Below are 27,481 nucleotides of genomic sequence, written 5' to 3'. Positions count from 1 at the left end.
ACCCCCATAAGAGAAGAGTTTTACAGCCCCAGCAGTGATTCTCAACCATTTTAATTTCAAGGACCCCCAGTTTATATTGTAAAATCAATGTTAATCTCCTGAAATCAGATTTGAAACCACCTCTGAATGTGACTCAAGTCACATTGGACAAAATCTAATTCCATGATGTGACTTGTAGGCCTATGTGTTTTTTTTTATTGTATTTTGACACTTGCTTTGGCAATGTAAACGTGCCAATAAAGAATTAAAATTGAATTATATGTGACCTGCATGTATTTATAGACTGATTTAAACCAATCACATTCCAATCTGGAAGTGACACAGATCTGATTCAGGATGGATTTGGCTGCCAGTGGAAATGTGGACAAAATGTGGAACTACCAACAGCCATTAAGACCTGCAAATCCCTAGACTCCTTCAAAACCGCTAGACGGCTGCAATTTTAACCTGGCACCCGTAAAAACTAAATCTCTAATCTGTGTTTATTTTCCATTTTTACCTCCTTACATGATTTCCTGTTATTTTTGTATATAGAAGTGTATATTTGTTCGTCTCTAAATGTTGTGATGAATTGAACATGGTGGACCCTGTAGTAAACCAGTGTAATGCTGTATCAGTGTCGTCTACAGTAACAGTCTCTGTATCGAGTTGTGATTTCATGTGAAATGAACCCATTCAGCAAACTGTTAATAAATACTACAATCAATCAATCAATCAATCAAGGGGCCTTATAAGCAAAGTACACTTTAGAAACAGGCCTACCCCCCCCCCCCCCCCCCCACACACACACACACACACACAAAAGCCTAAAGTCACTTATAATAAGATGACATGGCAACCCTTGTTAATGGCAACATGACTGAAATGGAAGCACACGGACACCCTCTAGTGGTATCATTTTATTATAACATTCTATCAAAAGCATACAAGTTAAACATTATATATAATATGTATATATTAACACCATGGGCTGATATAATATAATGCATAGAAATCTTTACAATTATTAATTTGTTCAACACAAACTGCATACTGTATACAAACGGCATACTGTCTGTAAAAATGAAAGTGCAAATATAAGTGTAAAGAAAGGTGATTAAGGCACACATATAGTAGAGTGGATAATGCAGTCATAAAGGCGATCTGTAAACACTATTGATACACTATAGACACAGTCATTAAGGTCTGGGGACCACCAGTGGTCCTCGAGGGGGTCCCAGGCAGCTAAATGATGGAGAGTTGGTAACCAAATGGAACCTTATAAATTAGATCTTTACATTATTGTTAAACATCTCCATTACTTAATTTACAAGAGGTCTACACAATTAGGAGAATGTAGACAAATTGTTATTTTGATCAACGTTTGCCTGTTATCTCTCCTAATGGTACCAACATCATGTTATCTCTCCTAATGGTACCAACATCATGTTATCTCTCCTAATGGTACCAACATCATGTTATCTCTCCTAATGGTACCAACATCATGTTATCTCTCCTAATGGTACCAACATCATGTTATCTCTCCTAATGGTACCAACATCATGTTATCTCTCCTAATGGTACCAACATCATGTTATCTCTCCTAATGGTACCAACATCATGTTATCTCTCCTAATGGTACCAACATCATGTTATCTCTCCTAATGGTACCAACATCATGTTATCTCTCCTAATGGTACCAACATCATGTTATCTCTCCTAATGGTACCAACATCATGTTATCTCTCCTAATGGTACCAACATCATGTTATCTCTCCTAATGGTACCAACATCATGTTATCTCTCCTAATGGTACCAACATCATGTTATCTCTCCTAATGGTACCAACATCATGTTATCTCTCCTAATGGTACCAACATCATGTTATCTCTCCTAATGGTACCAACATCATGTTATCTCTCCTAATGGTACCAACATCATGTTATCTCTCCTAATGGTACCAACATCATGTTATCTCTCCTAATGGTACCAACATCATGTTATCTCTCCTAATGGTACCAACATCATGTTATCTCTCCTAATGGTACCAACATCATGTTATCTCTCCTAATGGTACCAACATCATGTTATCTCTCCTAATGGTACCAACATCATGTTATCTCTCCTAATGGTACCAACATCATGTTATCTCTCCTAATGGTACCAACATCATGTTATCTCTCCTAATGGTACCAACATCATGTTATCTCTCCTAATGGTACCAACATCATGTTATCTCTCCTAATGGTACCAACATCATGTTATCTCTCCTAATGGTACCAACATCATGTTATCTCTCCTAATGGTACCAACATCATGTTATCTCTCCTAATGGTACCAACATCATGTTATCTCTCCTAATGGTACCAACATCATGTTATCTCTCTTAATGGTACCAACATCATGTTATCTCTCCTAATGGTACCAACATCAATACAGCATGGAATAGTGGACAAAATCTCATCCAACGACAACAAAATATTCTTTAGTTTTGGGTCTGAGAGGCTAAATGTCATCAAACGGTGGTCCGTGGCTCAGATGGGTCTGAGAGGCTAAATGTCATCAAACGGTGGTCTGTGGCTCAGATGGGTCTGAGAGGCTAAATGTCATCAAACGGTGGTTCCGTGGCTCAGATGGGTCTGAGAGGCTAAATGTCATCAAACGGTGGTCTGTGGCTCAGATGCCGACTAAATAATGGACCTTGACGTGAAAAGGGTTGAAAACCACTGATGTATTAAAGCCAATGTGGAAATGTGCATATTTCACCACATTTTTCTATTCTAGGCTGGCGACAGAAACATCGCTTTGATCCACTTTGAAGAGATTTGTAGAACAAAAACAAATGGCTGTCCAATTACAGCTGCAACTCTGGTGGGTTAAACTAACAATAGAGGATTTAAAGGACAACTTTGTTTGTTTGTTTTTTCAACCAAGGTTCATGTTTTAGGTTGTTGGCAATTTTTGAACATGGGGCAAAATGTTATTTCTTTTTTTTTTTTTACAAAATGTTACAGCGATTTCTTTATTATTAATATTTACTATAGTCCTACTAGACCCCAGGAAATTACATCTGGCCACAAAAGATCACAGGATCTACTGAATGTGAAGGAGGGGGACTAGGGGGGCTACCATATTGTGTGTTATGTCAGTTTGTCACCTCCTTCTTCACATTCAGTAGATCCTGTGATCTTTTGTGGCCAGATGTAATTTCCTGGGGTCTAGTAGGACTATAGTAAATAATAACAAGGAAACCGCCGTAAAATAAAAACAAGTACATATTTAGCCCCATGTTCGAATGCCCCCGCCCCCCTGTAAAAACAAAATACTACAATCTCTAAAATGACAGAAAGCAGCAAATGAAAAAATATATAATAACACTCATCTTTAACTTTAACAACTTAAACAACCTAAAACATGAACCTTGGTAGAACAAAAGTAAAGCTGTCCTTTAAGTTGATGATTTGTGCATGTTGGATAGCGCTATGTTTACTGAGTTGTTATGATATGTGCATATTGGATAGCGCTATGTTTACTGAGTTGTTATGATATGTGCATATTGGATAGCGCTATGTTTACTGAGTTGTTATGATATGTGCATGTTGGATACCGCTATGTTTACTGAGTTGTCCTTTAAGTTGATGATATGTGCATGTTGGATAGCGCTATGTTTACTGAGTTGTTATGATATGTGCATGTTGGATAGCGCTATGTTTACTGAGTTGTTATGATATGTGCATGTTGGATACCGCTATGTTTACTGAGTTGTTATATGTGCATATTGGATACCGCTATGTTTACTGAGTTGTTATGATATGTGCATGTTGGATACCGCTATGTTTACTGAGTTGTTATGATATGTGCATATTGGATACCGCTATGTTTACTGAGTTGTTATGATATGTGCATGGATAGCGCTATGTTTACTGAGTTGTTATGATATGTGCATGTTGGATACCGCTATGTTTACTGAGTTGTTATGATATGTGCATGTTGGATAGCGCTATGTTTACTGAGTTGTTATGATATGTGCATGTTGGACACCGCTATGTTTACTGAGTTGTTATGATATGTGCATATTGGATACCGCTATGTTTACTGAGTTGTTATGATATGTGCATGGATAGCGCTATGTTTACTGAGTTGTTATGATATGTGCATGTTGGATACCGCTATGTTTACTGAGTTGTTATGATATGTGCATATTGGATACCGCTATGTTTACTGAGTTGTTATGATATGTGCATGGATACCGCTATGTTTACTGAGTTGTTATGATATGTGCATGTTGGATAGCGCTATGTTTACTGAGTTGTTATGATATGTGCAGATTGGATACCGCTATGTTTACTGAGTTGTTATGATATGTGCATGTTGGATACCGCTATGTTTACTGAGTTGTTATGATATGTGCATGTTGGATAGCGCTATGTTTACTGAGTTGTTATGATATGTGCATGTTGGATACCGCTATGTATACTGAGTTGTTATGATATGTGCATATTGGACACCGCTATGTTTACTGAGTTGCATGTTACTGTACTGTAATGGAATGCAGCATTTGTAAGACGTGCGTGTGTGCGTGCGTGGTCAGTGTCATGGTATTGCTCTCCTATTTCGTTTTTGGTTTGAGATGTACAGTAACCAACAGTGGACCGTGCAGGACAGTAGCTGTCTACAGTAACAGACCTACAGTAAATCTCTTTGTTCATTATGCATCTAGAAGTGCGTGCGTGTGCGGTCAGTGTAGGACAGTGTGTGTCTACACAGACCTACAGTAAATCTCTTGGTTCATTATGCATCTAGAAGTGTGTGTGCGTGCAAACATTAAGAGTGTGCACGTGAGTCTGTACGCGCACGTAAAAGGTCACTTGTACAGGCTGAGCTCAGCTCAGGGCTGTGGTAAAGGTCATAGGTCACGTGAGTCTGTACGTACACGTAAAAGGTCACTTGTTCAGGCTGAGCTCATGGCTGTGTTAAAGGTCATAGGTCACTAAATGCCAGAGGTCATTTGTAGAGGGTCAGCTCAGGGCTGTGGTAAAGGTCATAGGTCACTAAATGTCAGAGGTCATTTGTAGAGGGTCAGCTCGGGGCTGTGGTAAAGGTCAAAGGTCATTTGTAGAGGGTCAGCTCGGGGCTGTGGTAGAAACACAGGTGGGCGTCGCACAGCAGGCGGCGGGCAGGCTCTCGCAGGGAGGCGGGGTCAACGCGGCTCAGCTCCTCCTCTGATAGGCTGAGGTAGCGGCCCACCTCGGGACACGCCCTCACCTGGGGGACGTTGAAGCCGTTCTCGCCGCCTGGGAGGTGAAACGAGCACGCACACGCACACACACACATATTCAGATTTTTTTTTTTTTTTTGGAGTTGGCCTCTCCTTCTGCAAAGCTCTGAGAAGGAAGTGAAGTGGTCACGTGACTGGGCTGCGCCATGACACTTTCATGGACACTTTCATAAGAGCCAAACTACCCGGAAGTTTGGCAGAATGCACTGGAGTCAATGAGAGCTCAGTGACCAGCTCATGAACACTGGAGTCAATGAGAGCTCAGTGACCAGCTCATGAACAAACATTATTTATGAACAATTGAGACCTTTTGTAAAGTAATCACTTTTGGAAAATAACAGAAGACATGTAACACATTATTGTCTGCTGTGTTGTTATTCGATGTGTACACTGTGACATTTTTATAGAGGTATGGTATCTAAAGAGCACAAAGTACCTTTCTGAACGCACCAAAGTATCGCGAGACTTCCCACCGTTTCCTGTCTGGCAGCCAAATCTCGCGATACTTCGGAGCCAGAAACGATACCTGCTGCTGTTTAGATCCTCAGATAAAATGATATACTGTGCACTCTGTGCACATCGAAAAGTAAGTGATTAGATAACAACCTGTGATAATTATGTCTTCTGTTATTTTCCAGAAGTGATTACTTTACAAAAGGTCTCAATAGTTCATAAATAATGTTTGTTATGAGCTGGTCCAGCCGGCTCCATTCACTGCCATGTATTCATTGCACTTCCTGTGTGAGTTTGGCTCCCATGAAAGTGTCCATGAAAGTGTCATGGCGCAGCCCAGTCACGTGACCACTTCCATTCCTTCTCAGAGCTTCCTTGGTTTCCGGCAAGGACTGTCTAAAGAGGACGAGACGCGAAGACCGCACGGGCGACGCCATGTTGCTCCATGGCAGTGTTGCCAACATCGTGACAGAAACAAGCCAACCCACCTCCAAAAAACAAGTCAAAACAAACCAAATAATATGACCATATAATCCTAATAAAAAAGATTTTATGTATGTGTCTATGATAATTCATGTTTTAGTAACTTATTATACTAATAATTAGCCCATAATTAGCCCATTGCGCATGTTTCTTTCCTTCCGTGGAGCAACATGGCGTCGCCCGTACGGTCTTCGCGTCCCGTCCTCTTTAGACAGTCCTTGGTTTACGGCTCAGAAAGAACGCCTCGTCTCTCCTAATCTAAGGAGCTCTCCATGGTCCTAAAGAACGCCTCGTCTCTCCTAGTCTAAGGAGCTCTCTGTAGTTTTGACCAGATGGATATACTGCTCTTCAACATGAACCTCTCCTTCAGAATATGAAGCCAGGGATTATCCAGCGACTTTATCCTAATGGTAGCGAGGTGAGCAAGCAACATTATTTATCCTGGTTTTTGTACGGAACGGAAGGGGGGGGGGGGGGGGGGGGGGGGGCTTTACAGAGCTGCCATATCTGCACCTCGGCACCCCGAGCTGTTATTTTGAAAGAAATCCCGGCGCTGATTGTGTTAACCCATTTTGGGGCGGGAACCACTTTTGGTGTTAGCATCATGCTATGCTTTAGCTATTGAAAAATAGCAGAACTACAAGCGCGCGCGGAGTGGCGCGCTACGAGCTTGTAGATCTGCTATTTCTTTTTTAAATCAAAGAACGACTGACATAGAAACATAGCTTTTTCAGAAAACTGTCAGGATGTAGAAGAACATTTTTAGAATCTGATCTCAGGTCAGAATGGGTTATTTAAAGCGTCAATCAAAGATCAATGAATCAATCAATCAATCAATCAATCAATCAATGGCCTCCTGATCACCTTCCCTGTCCGCCATGCTGTCGAAGAACAGCCAGTCTTGGGGGCGGGGCCCGTGCTTCACGAAGCTCACGTAGTGGCTGGTCTCGATGCACGTCACGGCGAACAGCGCCATCCGCTGGCGGGCGTCGCCCGGCGGGCCGGGGGGCGGCGCCCAGGGGCCCTCGGGCACGCCCACCCGCTGGGGGGCGTGGCTCAGCCGCTTCCTGTGGCTGTGGACCTGTTGACGGTCACAGAAATAATACGAAATATAGTTTAACCCGTTCTGACCTGAGATCAGACTCTAAAGATGTCTTCTACATCCTGAGAGTTTTCCATTCTGACCTGAGATCAGATTCTAAAAAATGTCAGTCGTTCAAAAATAGCAGACCTACAAGCTCGTAGATCTGCTATTTTTCAATAGCTAAAGCACAACATAATTGCTAACACCAAAAGGGGTTCCCGCCCCAAAATGGGTTAAAAATATCTTTACATGCATTTATTTTTTTATTTCCTTTTCTGCTATAAGCAACAAGCTATATATACCGTACATGTTTTAGATGATTTATATCTATATTGGGATCAATTTGCGCGACTGTACAGACTAAACGGAAGTGGGGAGGAGGCTCGTGATCAGAGCTTCCGTTGCTCCAGACTGTACGACGGAAGCATTTATATTTGACTCATGATCAGAGCTTCCGCTGCTCCAGACTGTACGACGGAAGCATTTATATTTTACTCATGATCAGAGCTTCCGTTGCTCCAGACTGTATGACGGAAGCATTTATATTTGACTCATGATCAGAGCTTCCGTTGCTCCAGACTGTACGACGGAAGCATTTATATTTTACTCGTGATCAGAGCTTCCGTCGCTCCAGACTGTACGACGGAAGCGTTTATATTTTGAGGTTTGAGGTGACCAGGTGTGAATCATACCTGAGTGTTACAGGTGTGACAGTACTGTTTGAGGTGACCAGGTGTGATATCCAGATCTTCGTAGCATTGCAGACACTCCCACTCTGCCACTGATTGACAGATACTGCACTGTCTCAGAGCTGAGAGAGAGAGAGAGAGAGAGAGGCCACTCAAGGTCACCTTACAACAGGTTAAAACAGTTAGAGGCCCAGACCAAGAGCATCTCCTCTGACCCCTGACATGTGTTAAATGATGAATATCAACTGTTGCTCCATGAGGCGCTTTAGAGTCTCTAAAAAGAAGACAAACAGGCCAAAGAACTCTTTTGTACACCAGTCTGTTCTGCTGTTCTGTAATGTATCATTCTGTAATGTATTGTGTCTGTTTCTTGAACGGTGACGTCATGGACGCAAAACTAATTTCAGTGAAAGCTGACAAAGTTGTATCGTATGTCATAGTGATGTCATAACTTACTGTCCTCCAATAGGTCGGTGATATCCAGGCCGAGCGAGGGCAGGATGGCGTCGAACATCTTGAAGTCCCTCCCGAACCGTGGCATGAGGAGCAGCAGACAGGACGGAGCCTGGTGGTGGGGAGGACAGACATATCAGACAGAACGGTAAAGAACGTTTTACAACATCGGTAGAAAACATTGTTTTGTTTGGCGTCGTCTGACCAGATAGTAGGATGCACCGTGGCTAAAGCTCCCTCTGCACTGTGTGTGTGTGTGTGTGTGTGTGTGTATGTGTGTGTGTGTGTGTGTGTGTATCAACCAATACTTGGAAGTATAACAAACTTGGGGTATCGCTGTAGATTTTCCATACTGATATTCTGAAGCCTGGGCCATGTGCATAAACTGACCATGAGTGGCCTAAGAATAGCTGGCATGACAAAAAGCAAAGCCAAACAACTTGCCAAACAGTGTTGTTTTTGGCAGCGAATTTCTATTTTAGTTCAGTCATAGTCTTTGGACTGAAACTTAATTTAGCTTTAGTCACATTTTAGTCACCTGGAATGTCTTAGTGTTAATCTAGTTTTAGTCGACTAAATGTCATAAGATTGGTATATCGTAACCCTGGTATATCGTAACCCATTCTGACCTGAGATCAGATTCTAAAAAATGTCTTCTACATCCTGACAGTTTTCTGAAAAAGCTATGTTTCTGTCAGTCATTCTTCCAGTTTTCAAAAATAGCAGACCTACAAGCTATGAGCTTGTAGATCTTCTATTTTTCAATAGCTAAAGCATAACATAATGCTAACACCAAAAGGGGGTCCCTGGTATATCGTTAGCTAACGTTACCTCCACAAACTTGAGTCCAGCGTGGTGGAAGGAGGACTCCAGCAGCGTCTGGACGCTGGCCACCCTCAGACGCCCCGCCCCCGCCGAGGGGGAGGGGCTGAGGGGGGACGAGGGGGGGCACGCAGGGGAGGAGGGCGGGGAGGGGGGGAGAGGAGGGGGGAACAGCTGGTAGAGGTGGAACTCCTGGGCCTGCTGATTGGTCGACCTGGGAGGGAACAGGACAGGGTTGTTTTTCTGACAGCAAAATTTAGATTTTTAGTTTTAGTCATAATTATAGTCTCTTTGAATGGTTTTTGTTTAGTTTCAGTCACGTTTTAGTCACCCGGAATGTTTTGGTGTTAGTCGAGTTTTAGTCGACTAAATGTCATATTTTAGTCGACTAAATCTACAGTTGATTTAGTCGACTAAAATGTATTTTGGTGGGCCTTGATGCCGTCGTAATGGCTGTTTTTACACTTGCTGAAAATAGCCGATCTACAAGCTCACAACGCGTCGCAGCGCGACGCGATATTTTCAGCATGCAACCAAGTTTAAAATGACTTATAGTGGATCTCTTGTCCACTAGTCCCTTCCTAACATTTTAGTCTAGTTTCTATCGGTTGATGAAATTGTCAATATATTTTAGTCTTAGTTTTAGTCATAACAGCTTAGTTTTCATTTAGTTTCCGTCAGTGAATAAAGGTAGTCTTAGTTTTAGTCGACAAAAACAACACTAGGGGTGCGACAGCTGATTGACTAGTCGACTTAAACTCCATTCATTGATCATTTACGACTTAAACTCCATTCATTGATCATTTAATAAAATAGTCGATGTCTACTTTAAGGCATGTTGTTATAGACAAAAACCATCCAACGCTTTCAAAGAATGAAAGTAAATGGATCTACAAGTGGTGTGGCCTCGTACTATTTAGAAAAAATCATGACACCTTTTTAATAAAATTAAGTATTAAGCGCTTGGTCGGCAGTTATCGATACACTAGACCCACCTGTTTGTGCCAGTGTGGATGATTACATTTAATTCTTCATGGGCGATTCGATTTATTGATACCGGGTACTGGATAAGCCTAAAGCTTATTGATACCGGGTACTCAATAAGCCTAAAGCTTATTGATACCGGGTACTGGATAAGCCCAAAGCTTATTGATACCGGGTACTCAATAAGCCTAAAGCTTATTGATACCGGGTACTGGATAAGCCTAAAGCTTATTGATACCGGGTACTCAATAAGCCTAAAGCTTATTGATACCGGGTACTGGATAAGCCCAAAGCTTATCGATACCGGGTACTGGATAAGCCTGAAGCTTATTGATACCGGGTACTGGATAAGCCTGAAGCTTATTGATACTGGGTACTGGATAAGCCTGAAGCTTATTGATACCGGGTACTGGATAAGCCCGAAGCTTATTGATACCGGGTACTGGATAAACCCAAAGCTTATTGATACCGGGTCCTGGATAAGCCCAAAGCTTATTGATACCGGGTACTGGATAAGCCCAAAGCTTATTGATACCGGGTACTGGATAAGCCTGAGGCTTATTGATACCGGGTACTCAATAAGCCTAAAGCTTATCGATACCGGGTACCGGGTACTCTATAAGCCTAAAGCTTATCGATACCGGGTACTCAATAAGCCTAAAGCTTATTGATACCGGGTACTCCGGGTACTCAATAAGCCTAAAGCTTATTGATACCGGGTACTCTATAAGCTTATTGATACCGGGTACTCCGGGTACTGGATAAGCTGGTTATCAGGTGTTTCCAGGTATGGAGGTCTCCAGTCAGGAGAGAGAGAGAGAGTTGGTCACAGACCTGATCTTCAGGAGAGGTTCTATCTGGAGCAGCTGGAACAACCGGTTGAGGAACTCCTCTGGGTCTGACGGACACACACAACAACATGTTAACTCCTCTGGGTCTGACGGACACACACAACAACATGTTAACTCCTCTGGGTCTGACGGACACACACAACAACATGTTAACTCCTCTGGGTCTGACGGACACACACAACAACATGTTAACTCCTCTGGGTCTGACGGACACACACAACAACATGTTAACTCCTCTGGGTCTGACAGACACACACAACAACATGTTAACTCCTCTGGGTCTGACAGACACACACAACAACATGTTAACTCCTCTGGGTCTGACGGACACACACAACAACATGTTAACTCCTCTGGGTCTGACGGACACACACAACAACATGTTAACTCCTCTGGGTCTGACAGACACACACAACAACATGTTAACTCCTCTGGGTCTGACAGACACACAACAACAACATGTTAACTCCTCTGGGTCTGACAGACACACACAACAACATGTTAACTCCTCTGGGTCTGACAGACACACACAACAACATGTTAACTCCTCTGGGTCTGACGGACACACACAACAACATGTTAACTCCTCTGTGTCTGACAGACACACACAACAACATGTTAACTCCTCTGGGTCTGACAGACACACACAACAACATGTTAACTCCTCTGGGTCTGACGGACACACACAACAACATGTTAACTCCTCTGGGTCTGACAGACACACACAACAACATGTTAACTCCTCTGGGTCTGACAGACACACACAACAACATGTTAACTCCTCTGGGTCTGACAGACACACACAACAACATGTTAACTCCTCTGGGTCTGACAGACACACACAACAACATGTTAACTCCTCTGGGTCTGACGGACACACAACAACATGTTAACTCCTCTGGGTCTGACAGACACACAACAACAACATGTTAACTCCTCTGGGTCTGACGGACACACACAACAACATGTTAACTCCTCTGGGTCTGACGGACACACACAACATGTTAACTCCTCTGGGTCTGACGGACACACACAACAACATGTTAACTCCTCTGGGTCTGACGGACACACACAACAACATGTTAACTCCTCTGGGTCTGACAGACACACACAACAACATGTTAACTCCTCTGGGTCTGACAGACACACACAACAACATGTTAACTCCTCTGGGTCTGACAGACACACACAACAACATGTTAACTCCTCTGGGTCTGACAGACACACACAACAACATGTTAACTCCTCTGGGTCTGACGGACACACACAACAACATGTTAACTCCTCTGGGTCTGACAGACACACACAACAACATGTTAACTCCTCTGGGTCTGACAGACACACACAACAACATGTTAACTCCTCTGGGTCTGACAGACACACACAACAACATGTTAACTCCTCTGGGTCTGACACACACAACAACATGTTAACTCCTCTGGGTCTGACAGACACACACAACAACATGTTAACTCCTCTGGGTCTGACACACACAACAACATGTTAACTCCTCTGGGTCTGACACACACAACAACATGTTAACTCCTCTGGGTCTGACACACACACACACAACAACATGTTAACTCCTCTGGGTCTGACACACACAACAACATGTTAACTCCTCTGGGTCTGACACACACAACAACATGTTAACTCCTCTGGGTCTGACAGACACACACAACAACATGTTAACTCCTCTGGGTCTGACGGACACACACAACAACATGTTAACTCCTCTGGGTCTGACAGACACACACAACAACATGTTAACTCCTCTGGGTCTGACAGACACACACAACAACATGTTAACTCCTCTGGGTCTGACAGACACACACAACAACATGTTAACTCCTCTGGGTCTGACAGACACACACAACAACATGTTAACTCCTCTGGGTCTGACAGACACACACAACAACATGTTAACTCCTCTGGGTCTGACGGACACACAACAACATGTTAACTCCTCTGGGTCTGACAGACACACAACAACAACATGTTAACTCCTCTGGGTCTGACGGACACACACAACAACATGTTAACTCCTCTGGGTCTGACGGACACACACACCAACATGTTAACTCCTCTGGGTCTGACGGACACACACAACAACATGTTAACTCCTCTGGGTCTGACGGACACACAACAACATGTTAACTCCTCTGGGTCTGACAGACACACAACAACAACATGTTAACTCCTCTGGGTCTGACAGACACACACAACAACATGTTAACTCCTCTGGGTCTGACGGACACACACAACATGTTAACTCCTCTGGGTCTGACGGACACACACACCAACATGTTAACTCCTCTGGGTCTGACGGACACACACAACAACATGTTAACTCCTCTGGGTCTGACAGACACACACAACAACATGTTAACTCCTCTGGGTCTGACAGACACACACAACAACATGTTAACTCCTCTGGGTCTGACAGACACACAACAACAACATGTTAACTCCTCTGGGTCTGACGGACACACACAACAACATGTTAACTCCTCTGGGTCTGACAGACACACACAACAACATGTTAACTCCTCTGGGTCTGACGGACACACACAACAACATGTTAACTCCTCTGGGTCTGACAGACACACACAACAACATGTTAACTCCTCTGGGTCTGACAGACACACACAACAACATGTTAACTCCTCTGGGTCTGACGGACACACACAACAACATGTTAACTCCTCTGGGTCTGACGGACACACACAACAACATGTTAACTCCTCTGGGTCTGACGGACACACACAACAACATGTTAACTCCTCTGGGTCTGACGGACACACACAACAACATGTTAACTCCTCTGGGTCTGACGGACACACACAACAACATGTTAACTCCTCTGGGTCTGACGGACACACACAACAACATGTTAACTCCTCTGGGTCTGACAGACACACAACAACATGTTAACTCCTCTGGGTCTGACGGACACACACAACAACATGTTAACTCCTCTGGGTCTGACGGACACACACAACAACATGTTAACTCCTCTGGGTCTGACGGACACACACAACATGTTAACTCCTCTGGGTCTGACAGACACACAACAACAACATGTTAACTCCTCTGTGTCTGACGGACACACACAACAGGCACAATAGGTACTAAATACACTAGTGTGACCACACACACACACACACACACACATGACACACACACACACGCACACGCACACGCACACACACACGCACCTTTCTCCTGGTTGGTGAAGCCAGTGTCACTGGTGCTGTCGGCCTCCAGGAGTCGTCTCAGAGCCATGGTCTTACTGGCACACACGTACCCAAACCTGGAGAGCAACAACCAGCACTTTGTTCAATGGAACAACCATAGACTGTAAAAAAAATATAGACAAAGCGTTCGCCGGGTCTGATATGGACGTAAAATGAAGCCAGTCAGTCCTTGTATTGTAAATCGCCATCTTTCTAGATCCGTTTGGACCCAGCTGGCCCATTGGCTGGCCCAGACAAGGAGGCGGGACTTCCCCCCTTCTTCTTAGTTGGTTTTTATTTTGACTTGAGTGGGAGGGGAATCCCGATCATAGACTGTAACGGTAGCCACGCCCCTCAGAACATACGCGACTTTATGGTCATTTTTTCTATAAATGGGACCATGATTTTCCAAAAAAGAATATTATGACATGAGAAATGAGACTTTAAACTAGTGACTGGAAGCAGAAAGTATTCATGACCATGTTTATTAAGGTAATACAGTCTAGGTGAATTTGGGCCCAAATACATGGACCTCTATGGGGATATGGGTTTTTTTTGGACCCAATGACACAACAGGCCATTATATGAACTTTCAGGATGACCCGATTTCCATGTGTTTCATTAAACTTGTAGCCCCTGCGTGTGAAAAACTCACCTAATAATTAATTCCTAAGACTATAGGAGTCGTTTTGGGGACTAGGTTCATATTCTTTTGAACGTTCTGGCACAAAACGTTTAGGCCTGAGATCAGAATCTATACATGTCTTCTACATCCTGACAGTGTTCTGAAAAAGCTATGTTTCTATGTCAAAAATAGCAGACCTACAAGCTCGTATGAGCTTGTAGGTCTGCTATTTTTCAATAGCTAAAGCATAACGTAATGCTAACACCAAAAAGGGGTTTCTGCCCAAAACGTGTATTTAATAAAAAATATCTCCACTTTTCCACGAGCTGCACACCGATCTTGTGATCTTACATAAAGGCTATATTCACTATTTTGAATGTTTTTAAAAGAAAAATAATAAACTTTTCACCTATGAGTCCATGACAAGCCCAAAATAGGGATCGGTTATTAATCAATGATTTGTATTAAATTATCAATATATATATTTTTTTTAATTAATTAACTGTTGCACCTCTTGTCCCCCAGGGGGCGCTGCTGCTCACCTGCGCAGCGGGTTGACGATCTCACAGCGGAGCAGATCCTGAGCCTGGCTGGACAGACCGTCCTCCTCAGCCATGGGATACAACAGGACCCAGTCTGCAGCGCTGCAGCACGAAAACAGGCTGGGGAGGAGAGGAGAGCCATTCATTTATACTGGAGAGGAGAGAGGTTCATTTATACTGGAGAGGAGAGGAGAGGAGAGAGGTTCATTTATACTGGAGAGGAGAGGAGAGAGGTTCATTTATACTGGAGAGGAGAGGAGAGGAGAGAGGTTCATTTATACTGGAGAGGAGAGGAGAGGAGATAGGTTCATTTATACTGGAGAGGAGAGGAGAGGAGAGGAGAGGAGAGGAGAGGAGAGGAGAGAGGTTCATTTATACTGGGGAGGAGAGGAGAGGAGAGGAGAGAGGTTCATTTATACTGGAGAGGAGAGGAGAGGAGAGGAGAGAGGTTCATTTATACTGGAGAGGAGACGCCGGGACAACGCTCCACACGTCCCAAACTCTTCTCCCTTCTGGCTCCAAAACTGTGGAATGCACTTCCCATTGCAGTCAGAACTGCAGCATCACTCCCAATCTTCCGCCGTAGCCTGAAAACCCACCTTTTCAGACTCCATCATGGCCCGTAGCACTTACCCTAACCCCTTAGATAGCATTTCTGTTGGCTTAGATAGCATTTGACACAGACTTATAGCATGTTATGTAGACAGCACTATAATTGTATTGTATATAGTCATAGCACGCCATAGTACATATGTATAGCATAGTAGTGAATATGTATAGTTTATTATGTATAGTGTATGTATAGTTTCATCATATAGATATTCCACTGTTACCTTCTTAGCTTACGCATGTTTCATGATAGATGCTTTTATGTGATGTATTCCCATGCTTTTGTTCTTGCTTAAATGTAAGTCGCTCTGGATTAAGAGCGTCTGCTAAATGCCTAAATTGTAAATTGTAAATTGTAGAGGAGAGGAGAGGAGAGGAGAGGAGAGGAGAGGAGAGGAGAGGAGAGGAGAGGAGAGGAGAGAGGTTCATTGTCTCCACCAGGCCGAAGGCATGTGGGGAGAGTATGTTTTGCACTCCGTCCGTCCGTTTGTGTGTCCGTCCGTCCGTCCGTGTGTCCGTGAACAGCTAATCTCGGCCACCGTTAACCCGGTCGATGCCATATTTTCCACACACACTCCCTGGATGCCAACGATGAACCTCTGCCCCAAACTTTCCAGAACGGCCTGTTATAGCGCCACCAGGAGGCCGCTTTGTGCAAAACAAGTTTTTGCACAGTACACCTACAGATTTTGTCCAAACATCACGCAAATTGGTACACAGTCTCTCTAGAGCCATTCAACGAAACGGGTCTTTCAGATTTATCAGACTCCATCCTGATTGGTTAAGATTGGCTTCCAAAGTTCACAGGAGTGCTCAGTTTCAAACAAAATGCTGCAAATCATGAACACATCGCGTGATTTCCGTGAAATTGTGCACCCACATTCCCACTAGGCCGAGGACGAAATGCCACATGAACAATTTCAACTCAGCCTCAAGGTGGCGCTATAACTGGCCGAAAAGTGTTTTTACCTCTAACTGCACGGATCTGTGGATAACCTGGTGGAGACCTGTGCCCGGAAGGGCACTTTTTCTAGTTTATACTGGAGAGGAGAGGAGAGGTGAGACGTTCATTTATACTGGAGAGGAGAGGAGAGGAGAGAGGTTCATTTATACTGGAGAGGAGAGGAGAGAGGTTCATTTATACTGGAGAGGAGAGGAGAGGAGAGGAGAGGAGAGGAGAGGAGAGGAGAGGAGAGGAGAGGAGAGGAGAGGAGAGGAGAGGAGAGAGGTTCATTTATTCTGGAGAGGAGAGGAGAGAGGTTCATTTATACTGGAGAGGAGAGGAGGAGTTACCTGAACAGGGAGGAGTCCAGGTAGGAGGAGGAGTTACCTGAACAGGGTGGAGTCCAGGTAGCAGGAGTTACCTGAACAGGGAGGAGTCCAGGTAGGAGGAGTTACCTGAACAGGGTGGAGTCCAGGTAGGAGGAGGAGTTACCTGAACAGGGTGGAGTCCAGGTAGGAGGAGGAGTTACCTGAACAGGGTGGAGTCCAGGTAGGAGGAGGAGTTACCTGAACAGGGTGGAGTCCAGGTAGGAGGAGGAGTTACCTGAACAGGGTGGAGTCCAGGTGGGAGGAGGAGTTACCTGAACAGGGTGGAGTCCAGGTAGGAGGAGTTACCTGAACAGGGTGGAGTTCAGGTAGGAGGAGGAGTTACCTGAACAGGGTGGAGTCCAGGTGGGAGGAGTTACCTGAACAGGGAGGAGTCCAGGTGGGAGGAGTTACCTGAACAGGGTGGAGTCCAGGTGGGAGGAGTTACCTGAACAGGGTGGAGTCCAGGTGGGAGGAGTTACCTGAACAGGGTGGAGTCCAGGTAGGAGGAGTTACCTGAACAGGGTGGAGTCCAGGTGGGAGGAGTTACCTGAACAGGGTGGAGTCCAGGTAGCAGGAGTTCAGGTGACCCTGGATGCCTCTCTTCCAGCCACAGAACACCTCCCTGGCCTCATCCTCCTGCTCCGTGGGGGGGGTGTGTTCCTCCACCCGCTCACTGCCCCACTCCGCGAACGCTGGGGGGGGGCAAGTCTTCCAATTTAGTAGCATTAATGCCAGTTATCGCCAGTTATATGTGACCATACCATTAACAACCTATATAAAAGGCAGACATTTCTACATGTCATTATGCTTTCAGTAGCATGTCACGTGTCAAACTCGGGGCACAAGTCTCCACCAGGGCAGGTCAGGTTGTGGCCTCCTGGTGGCGCTATAATAGGACAGTTCTCCACCAGGGGCCAGGTCAGGTTGTGGCCTCCTGGTGGCGCTATAATAGGACAGGTCTCCACCAGGGGCCAGGTCAGGTTGTGGCCTCCTGGTGGATATTTATAGAGCGCCTTTCAAAACAGTTGTTACAAGGTGCTGTACAATACAATAAAAGGAATAAAATGGTAAATGGTAAATGGTGCATTTATATAGCGCCTTTATCCAAAGCGCTTTACAGAGATTGTGCATTACATTCACCCATTCACACACACATTCATACACCGATGGCAGCGGAAACCATGCAAGGCACCAACTAGCACATCGGGAGCAATTAGGGGTTCAGTGTCTTGCTCAAGGACACTTCGACAGTAACTCTGGGGGAGCCCGGGTTCGAACTGGCAACCTTACGGTTAACATCCAGGCACTCTACCCCTGAGCCACCACCGCCCCCAAAAACAAGAACAAGAACATCTCAATCAAAAAATAAACCAACAATGAAACAAGAAACAGAGCAGCAAAGACAGTACCTAGAAATAGATAAGATAAAACAATACATAGAAATCACTGGAGCAAGCCAAAATGTTTGTGGTACAAATGCGTTTTCAGTAGCTTCTTAAAGATCTCAACAGACACAGTGTTTCTCAAGCAGAGTGGTAAATCATTCCAAAGCGTAGGTGCAACAAATTCGTAAGCTCGATCTCCTTTGGATCGCAGCTTAGTGGCGGGGATAATGAGAAAACCTTTGTCTGAAGACCTAAGTTGTCTCATATTCACCTTGGGGTGCACCAGTTCACTTAATAAAAGTGTGATACGCACCTATGGAGTTGCAGCGCTCCACTTGATTGACACGCGTCTCGGGGGCGGGGAACCTGGAGTCCCGCCTACAGTTCCGCAGCTTGACGAACAGCCCCTTGTTGACGGGGCAGCGGAAATGGCGCTCCCCGAGGTAGCTGCCGTCTGTCCCCGCGCTCAGCTCGCTGTCCTGTTGGAGTCGGGTCAGAGTCAGAGCCATCTAATAGAAGAGTTAGGCCGCGATTCATACTCCTATTTTAGAGCCCAATAAAAGTCGGTTCGGCCTACAATGTGACGTCATTTGAGGTTCGGGGGGGGGGGGGGGACAACTAAAGTTTAGTGACAACTAAAGTCTCTGTAATGTTTATGTTGTACCCGGAAGTTATGCAGGAAGGCCTACTGACTGGCAAAAATCTACTTTCTGGTCTCGACAGCCCATGCATCCAAACAGAAAAGTCCTATTTGATTGATTAAACAACGTTAAACAATGTTAAACTCACTTTGCGTGTTGCTTTGCCACTCAATGTAATTTAAGCATGCGCATAACCCTCTATAGAAGTCTATGTAGAAGAGCCTCTCTCTCTCTATGTATTAATTAGAGCTCTACAATGTCGAGCTCTACAAGCTGTCGAGATCTACAAGCTCTCAATGTGTCGTGTTTGGCGACGCATTGAGAGCTTGTAGATCGGCATATTTTCAACACATTTTCTACACATTTTGAACTTGTGAAATGGGACATTCTGCAACACGAGTACCTTTACTTTTAGTGTTCCGTATAAACTGTGAAATACAAATATATTCTCAACCAATCAGAGGAGCTCACCAGCTCGATCCCGGCCACCAGCTCAGGAACCCCCCCGATCCGCCCGATCCAGCGGATCACTCCGAAAAGGGGCGGGTCGTTCACCTCCACCATCGACCCCACCTCCAGGTCGTCGCCACCGCCGCCGTTCTCCTCGCCGAAACCGCCGTTTCCCGCCGGCGAGTGCAGCGGTCCGTGCGTGCCATTCGAGGGCCGCGATTGGTGGTGGTGGTTGTGGTGGTGGTCCGTCGTTGTCAGGGGCGTGGCTTGTGGTTTGGGAGGCGGGAGCGGGGGAGGAGCCAGGCTGGCGGCTGGGGGGGGGCAGGGCCTGAGGAGGGGGGCGGGCTTGGGCGGTGGCAGGGGGGGAGGGGCTTTGAGGACGTGTCTTTGCGCGGCAGGCTGAGGCGAGCCGAGCTGAGGCGGCATCAGGGCCACTCTGAGGTTGACGGGGACATGTTGGGATGTAGAGCTGGGTTTGGGGACATGCTGTGGAGACATAGGGCTGGGTTTGGGCACATGTTGTGGGGACAGAGCAGGGCCTGGTTTGGGGACATGTTGTGGGGACAGAGCAGGGCCTGGTTTGGGGACATGTTGTGGGGACGTAGCCGGGCTTGTTTTGGGGACATATTGTGGAGACAGAGCAGGGCCTGGTTTGGGGACATGCTGTGGAGACATAGGTGAAGAAAAACGAAATAAAAGTATAGTCCTTTCCTTGCACAAATACAGAATGTCTTTTTGTTATCTTGTCCGACAGTACAGGTTCCAAAAAACAAGAGGGGACATCAGAAAACACCCGAATATCACGGTCAAAACTGTTTGTGTTCCACGCGTCAAACTAGCCTCTGAAATGCACTCTTTTCCTCACGTTGCATAACCACACCAATTAACCTCCTCAGCTGTAATACAACATTAAATTAAACTTTAGGGGGCGCTCTTTACCAACTGCTATACCAACAGTTATATCTAAAGCATGGAAAGTTGATCACCAACATTAAACATAAATGCAATAAAGGCAATAATATGAAATACAAGAAAATATGAATGACACATTGTGACCACTTTGGCTCTTACGATAGGGCTGGGTTTGGGGATGGGGGGAAGCTGCACCGCTTTCAGGACGGATCTGGGGTTGATTTGGTGAGCTTTGGACTCTGGAAGAAGAACACGGAACAGTTACAGGGGTTTATTTGCTGCCACGACACACTGGGCTGTAGTATACCAGGTCTTATTACTTAACTTAAGACCTGTAGGCGTGGTCAATGCCATTTGGCTATTCTGAGTGGCCAAAGAGCATTGACCACGCCTCCAGGTCTTAAGTTAAGTAATAAGACCTGGTACTTAAGACACGCAAAATACAGCCCACAGTGTTTTTAAGGTTACATGACATACATTTTTCATTTATTTTTTTTATTTTAGCTTCAACCTGAACTTTGAACATTCTGTGGTTTTTCTATGGTCTGGGGTTTTCTGATTGGTTAGTGGACTGTGAGAGTCTATGGTCTGGGGTTTCTGATTGGCCTGTTGTGGACTGTGGGAGTCGATTACAACAGTTGTCCTATAAACACTAGTCTATATAAAAATGTTCGGCGACTACCTAAGCTATGATGTATATATAATATATATATATGTATATTTACCATGGGACACCTTGGCGATGGGCAGCAGCTCTCCGTACAGAGGAGAGGGCATGTGGCAGAGCTTGTCTCCTTTATAGAACCCGTCCCAGTTCCCCACGGGAGCATCCTGGAACACACAACAACACACACAACGCTTACTGGAGTATGCTGAAGTGTATAACACTCTTGTGCGCTCTTCTCCTCGACTAAAACTAAGTCGAAACATGTTCGTCGACTACCTTTTTTCACTGAGGGAAACTAAATGGAAACTAAATGAATACTAAGCTACGATGACTAAAACTGAGACTAAATGTATTGTCAATTTCGTCAACAGATAAAAACTAGACTAAAATGTTAGGAAGGGACTAGTGGACGAGAGATCCAGTATTTTACACTTGGTTGCATGCTGAAAATGGCCGATCTACAAGCTCACAACTTGTCACGCTGCGACACGTTGTGAGCTTATAGATCGGCTATTTTCAGCAAGTGTATAATCAGCCATTTACGACAGCATCAAAACACATTTCAGTCGACGAAATCCACTGTAGATTTAGTCGACTAAAATCTTATGACATTTAGTCGACTAAAACTAGACTTAACACTAAAACCGGGTGACTAAAATGTGACCGAAACTAAATGACAACTATTCAAAAGTCTAAATTACTAAAAAACTAAAATCAAATGTTGCTGCCAAAAACAACACTGAAAAGACTATCAGCTGAAGTTGCAGGATTTTAGCGGAAGTATTGCCCAAGGAAATGACGTTGATGCTTTAACAAATCAGTTTACATTATCGGCGAATGAAACAAGTGTTGTGATTGGTCGGGAAAATATCGTATCCGGGGGAAATACATATGACGGATATTCCGGAGGATACAACCGCCGATAGCTTCTCTGTCTTAGGTTGTGACCAGGCTTTACTTTATGCTTCTCTGCCTTACGTTGTGACCAGGCTTTACTTTATGCTTCTCTGCCTTACGTTGTGACCAGGCTTTACTTTATGCTTCTCTGCCTTACGTTGTGACCAGGCTTTACTTTATGCTTCTCTGCCTTACGTTGTGACCAGGCTTTACTTTATGCTTCTCTGCCTTACGTTGTGACCAGGCTTTACTTTATGCTTCTCTGTCTTACGTTGTGACCAGGCATTACTTTATGCTTCTCTGCCTTACGTTGTGACCAGGCTTTACTTTATGCTTCTCTGTCTTACGTTGTGACCAGGCTTTACTTTATGCTTCTCTGCCTTACGTTGTGACCAGGCTTTACTTTATGCTTCTCTGTATTACGTTGTGACCAGGCTTTACTTTATGCTTCTCTGCCTTACGTTGTGACCAGGCTTTACTTTATGCTTCTCTGCCTTATGTTGTGACCAGGCTTTACTTTATGCTTCTCTGCCTTACGTTGTGACCAGGCTTTACTTTATGCTTCTCTGTCTTACGTTGTGACCAGGCTTTACTTTATGCTTCTCTGCCTTACGTTGTGACCAGGCTTTACTTTATGCTTCTCTGTCTTACGTTGTGACCAGGCTTTACTTTATGCTTCTCTGTCTTACGTTGTGACCAGGCTTTTCTTTATGCTTCTCTGTCTTACGTTGTGACCAGGCTTTACTTTATGCTTCTCTGTCTTACGTTGTGACCAGGCTTTACTTTATGCTTCTCTGTCTTACGTTGTGACCAGGCTTTACTTTATGCTTCTCTGTCTTACGTTGTGACCAGGCTTTACTTTATGCTTCTCTGTCTTACGTTGTGACCAGGCTTTACTTTATGCTTCTCTGTCTTACGTTGTGACCAGGCTTTACTTTATGCTTCTCTGTCTTACGTTGTGACCAGGCTTTACTTTATGCTTCTCTGTCTTACGTTGTGACCAGGCTTTACTTTATGCTTCTCTGTCTTACGTTGTGACCAGGCTTTTCTTTATGCTTCTCTGCCTTACGTTGTGACCAGGCTTTACTTTATGCTTCTCTGCCTTACGTTGTGACCAGGCTTTACTTTATGCTTCTCTGTCTTACGTTGTGACCAGGCTTTTCTTTTCTCAGATAAGTAAGCCTGGGACCGAGGCTACTCACCAGCAGGATCCCAACGTAGACGGCGGTGGCGCTCCGGCCGGGCAGCGGGCCACAGTATCGAACCTCTCCGCCCTGGACGGTGTGCTCCAGGGGGAAGCACACCCTGTCGCCCTCCCGGAACAGGGGAGGCGAGCCGGGGCCCGGCCCGGGGCCCCCCCGGGCCTGGAAGGAGCCTGCAGGGCCCTGGGTAGGGCTGACAGCATCATGGGGACGTTTTAAACACTCCTTATATGGTCAGATATTATATCCCTCTATAAAAATATAAGCTTTTAGGATTGATTTTTAAATTATTTTACTTGTGTATGAAGCTCTCAATGGTCTCGCACCTTCCTACCTACATGACTGCCTGCCTAAATATGTCCCAAACCTCCCCCTAAGGTCTTCCACTGCTGGCCTGCTCGCTTTGCCTAAAAAAATGGCAACTAAAAAATACGGGGAAGCAGCTTTTTGCTTCTACGGGCCGTCGGCATGGAACAAGCTCCCACTTCGACAGGCAGCCTCTGTAGACACTTTTAAAGCACAGCTCAAGACCCACTTCTACAACATTGCTTTTAATTGATCTTTTATTCTTTTGTTATTCATGTCCTCACTGTATTGCATTACTGCTTGTTTTTTAATGTCGTTGCCTTGCTTTTCTTTTATTCTCCATTGCTCTGTAAAGCACTTTGAGCTGCATTTCATGTCATGAAAGGTGCTATATGAATAAAGTTTTATTATTATTATTAATGCTGACAGCCGGTCAGCATTGTATATGGTTATAAATGTGGTTATATTCATGTAGAAAACAGAAGAAGAAATTATTTTTTATAACTAAAGCTAGCAAAATAAACTAGAATAAAAACAGTACAGTAGTACAGTAGTGCATCCCGTGGATGCAGAGGCCGTTGTTTTATCGTGTCCCTTAACTATAAACTGCGTTTTGGGATGCAAAATGCACCCTATTTTATCCCATTTTGGGGCGGGAACCCCTTTTGGTGTTAGCATCATGTCATGCTTTAGCTATTGAAAAATAGCAGATCTACAAGCTCATAGCGGTGGCGCGCTATGAGCTTGTAGATCTGCTATTTTTGAAAAGAATCGAAGAACGACTGACATAGAAACATAGCTTTTTCAGAAAACTGTCAGGATGTAGAAGACAGGGGGCTGTATTTTGCGTGTCTTAAGTACCAGGTCTTATTCCCTAACTTGAGTAAACGCCTCCAGGTCTTTAGTTTACTCGAAGTTAGGGAATAAGACCTGGTACTTAAGACACGCAAAATACAGCCCAGAATGTTTAGAATCTGATCTCAGGTCAGAATGGGTTAATACCCCTGGGCGGTGATGGAGGCGGAGTCAGCGGTCCGGTTCAGCGGCTGCAGAGCGCTGCGATGCTGAGGGCTGCGCCCGGCGGGAGGCGTCGGGTACGGGTTCTGGTTCTGCTGGCTGGACGAGAGAACAGAACACAATATAAGGTTTTTTTGTTTTATTGGCAGTTCAGAAATCACAGCATTGTCACCATGTTTTTTAACCACCATTGAGACCTGAGGCCTGTAGTGTTTAGATGGTTCTGTTATGACTTCTCCTCTGCATGCTGCAGTGTTTAGATGGTTCTGTTATGACTGCATGCTGTAGTGTTTAGATGGTTCTGTTATGACTGCATGCTGTAGTGTTTAGATGGTTCTGTTATGACTTCTCCTCTGCATGCTGTAGTGTTTAGATGGTTCTGTTATGACTTCTCCTCTGCATGCTGCAGTGTTTAGATGGTTCTGTTATGACTTCTCCTCAGCATGCTGTAGTGTTTAGATGGTTCTGTTATGACTTCTCCTCTGCATGCTGCAGTGTTTAGATGGTTCTGTTATGACTGCATGCTGTAGTGTTTAGATGGTTCTGTTATGACTTCTCCTCTGCATGCTGTAGTGTTTAGATGGTTCTGTTATGACTTCTCCTCTGCATGCTGCAGTGTTTAGATGGTTCTGTTATGACTGCATGCTGTAGTGTTTAGATGGTTCTGTTATGACTTCTCCTCTGCATGCTGTAGTGTTTAGATGGTTCTGTTATGACTTCTCCTCTGCATGCTGTAGTGTTTAGATGGTTCTGTTATGACTTCTCCTCTGCATGCTGTAGTGTTTATATGGTTCTGTTATGACTTCTTCTCTGCATGCTGTAGTGTTTAGATGGTTCTGTTATGACTTCTCCTCTGCATGTTGTAGTGTTTAGATGGTTCTGTTATGACTTCTCCTCTGCATGCTGTAGTATTTAGATGGTTCCGTTATGACTTCTCCTCTGCATGCTGTAGTATGTAGATGGTTCTGTTATGACTTATCCTCTGCATGCTGTAGTATTTAGATGGTTCTGTTATGACTTCTCCTCTGCATGCTGTAGTGTTTAGATGGTTCTGTTATGACTGCATGCTGTAGTGTTTAGATGGTTCTGTTATGACTTCTCCTCTGCATGCTGTAGTGTTTAGATGGTTTTGTTATGACTTCTCCTCTGCATGCTGTAGTGTTTAGATGGTTCTGTTATGACTTCTCCTCTGCATGCTGTAGTGTTTATATGGTTCTGTTATGACTTCTCTGCATGCTGTAGTGTTTAGATGGTTCTGTTATGACTTCTCCTCTGCATGCTGTAGTGTTTAGATGGTTCTGTTATGACTTCTCCTCTGCATGTTGTAGTGTTTAGATGGTTCTGTTATGACTTCTCCTCTGCATGCTGTAGTATTTAGATGGTTCTGTTATGACTTCTCCTCTGCATGCTGTAGTATGTAGATGGTTCTGTTATGACTTCTCCTCTGCATGCTGTAGTATTTAGATGGTTCTGTTATGACTTCTCCTCTGCATGCTGTAGTATTTAGATGGTTCTGTTATGACTGCATGCTGTAGTGTTTAGATGGTTCTGTTATGACTTCTCCTCTGCATGCTGTAGTGTTTAGATGGTTCTGTTATGACTTCTCCTCTGCATGCTGTAGTGTTTAGATGGTTCTGTTATGACTTCTCCTCTGCAGGCTGTAGTATTTAGATGGTTCTGTTATGACTTCTCCTCTGCATGCTGTAGTGTTTAGATGGTTCTGTTATGACTTCTCCTCTGCATGCTGTAGTGTTTAGATGGTTCTGTTATGACTGCATGCTGTAGTATTTAGATGGTTCTGTTATGACTGCATGTTGTAGTGTTTAGATGGTTCTGTTATGACTGCATGTTGTAGTATTTAGATGGTTCTGTTATGACTGCATGCTGTAGTATTTAGAATATCATTCAACACTTTTAAAAGCCCTAGTCTACTGACGGTCCAGTATGGTACCTGTGGTGGTTGTTGTTGTTAGCGGCGGGGTAGCCGTTGCCTTCGCTGCGGCGGCTTTCGCGGGGCTCGCGGAGGCGGTCGCCGCTGTCGTCGTCGCTGTGGCGGCGGCGCGGTTCCCGGGGCTCGCCGCCGCGGACGCGTTCGTTAGGCTCCGCCCCCGGCCCGGGGGGCGCGGCGCCACACGACGACCACTGGCGCAGGCGGATGTGACTGACGGGGAGGAAGAGGGCCGAGGCCTCGGGGCAGACGAACAGCTGGTGGCCCTTATAGGAGCCATTACTGAGGCCCCTGCCCACCGCTGAGCCCTGGGGGGGAGGGGGGAGGAGGGAGAGAGAGAGAGGGGGAGAGAGGGGGGGGGGAGGAGAGAGAGGTGGGGGGGGGGGGGAGGGGGGGAGAGAGAGGGGGGGGGGGGGGAGGGGGGGAGAAAAAGGGTCCAAAAAGTGGACTTTGAAAAGAGAGCTCTTACTTTGAAAAGGTCTTACTTTGAGCTCTTACTTTTAAAAGTTCTTTCTTTGAAAAGAGAGCTCTTACTTTGAAAAGAAGGTCTTACTTTGAAAACAGAGCTCTTACTTTGAAAAGAAGGTCTTACTTTGAAAAAAGAGCTCTTAATTTGAAAAGATAGCTCTTACTTTGAAAAGTTCTTACTTTGAAAAG

At 44.8% G+C, this 27,481-nt stretch overlaps 1 protein-coding gene across 1 annotated transcript in view; it reads right to left on the bottom strand.

The window, feature by feature from the left end:
* Positions 1-5,012: 5,012 nt before the first annotated feature.
* cyld3 (cylindromatosis (turban tumor syndrome) 3) overlaps positions 5,013-27,481 on the bottom strand; it is a 24,692-nt gene continuing 2,223 nt past the window's right edge. The window contains exons 4-19 of the mRNA XM_083771160.1: positions 26,828-27,132; positions 24,862-24,975; positions 23,554-23,746; positions 21,513-21,618; positions 20,947-21,026; positions 19,897-20,538; positions 19,098-19,263; positions 17,947-18,091; positions 15,480-15,599; positions 14,295-14,389; positions 11,060-11,123; positions 9,251-9,455; positions 8,423-8,531; positions 7,970-8,088; positions 7,058-7,274; positions 5,013-5,273 (exon numbers count right to left, since the gene is read on the bottom strand). Coding sequence (XP_083627286.1) covers positions 5,089-5,273; positions 7,058-7,274; positions 7,970-8,088; positions 8,423-8,531; positions 9,251-9,455; positions 11,060-11,123; positions 14,295-14,389; positions 15,480-15,599; positions 17,947-18,091; positions 19,098-19,263; positions 19,897-20,538; positions 20,947-21,026; positions 21,513-21,618; positions 23,554-23,746; positions 24,862-24,975; positions 26,828-27,132 — 2,865 coding nt within the window. The 3' untranslated portion in view covers positions 5,013-5,088. The remainder of the gene's footprint in view (positions 5,274-7,057; positions 7,275-7,969; positions 8,089-8,422; positions 8,532-9,250; positions 9,456-11,059; positions 11,124-14,294; positions 14,390-15,479; positions 15,600-17,946; positions 18,092-19,097; positions 19,264-19,896; positions 20,539-20,946; positions 21,027-21,512; positions 21,619-23,553; positions 23,747-24,861; positions 24,976-26,827; positions 27,133-27,481) is intronic.

Source organism: Protomyctophum parallelum, assembly GCF_964188405.1.
Source record: "Protomyctophum parallelum genome assembly, chromosome: 8".
Classification (NCBI taxonomy): domain Eukaryota; kingdom Metazoa; phylum Chordata; class Actinopteri; order Myctophiformes; family Myctophidae; genus Protomyctophum; species Protomyctophum parallelum.
The sequence above is the reverse complement of the archived record's forward strand: the minus strand, read 5'-3'. Positions and strand labels throughout refer to the sequence as shown.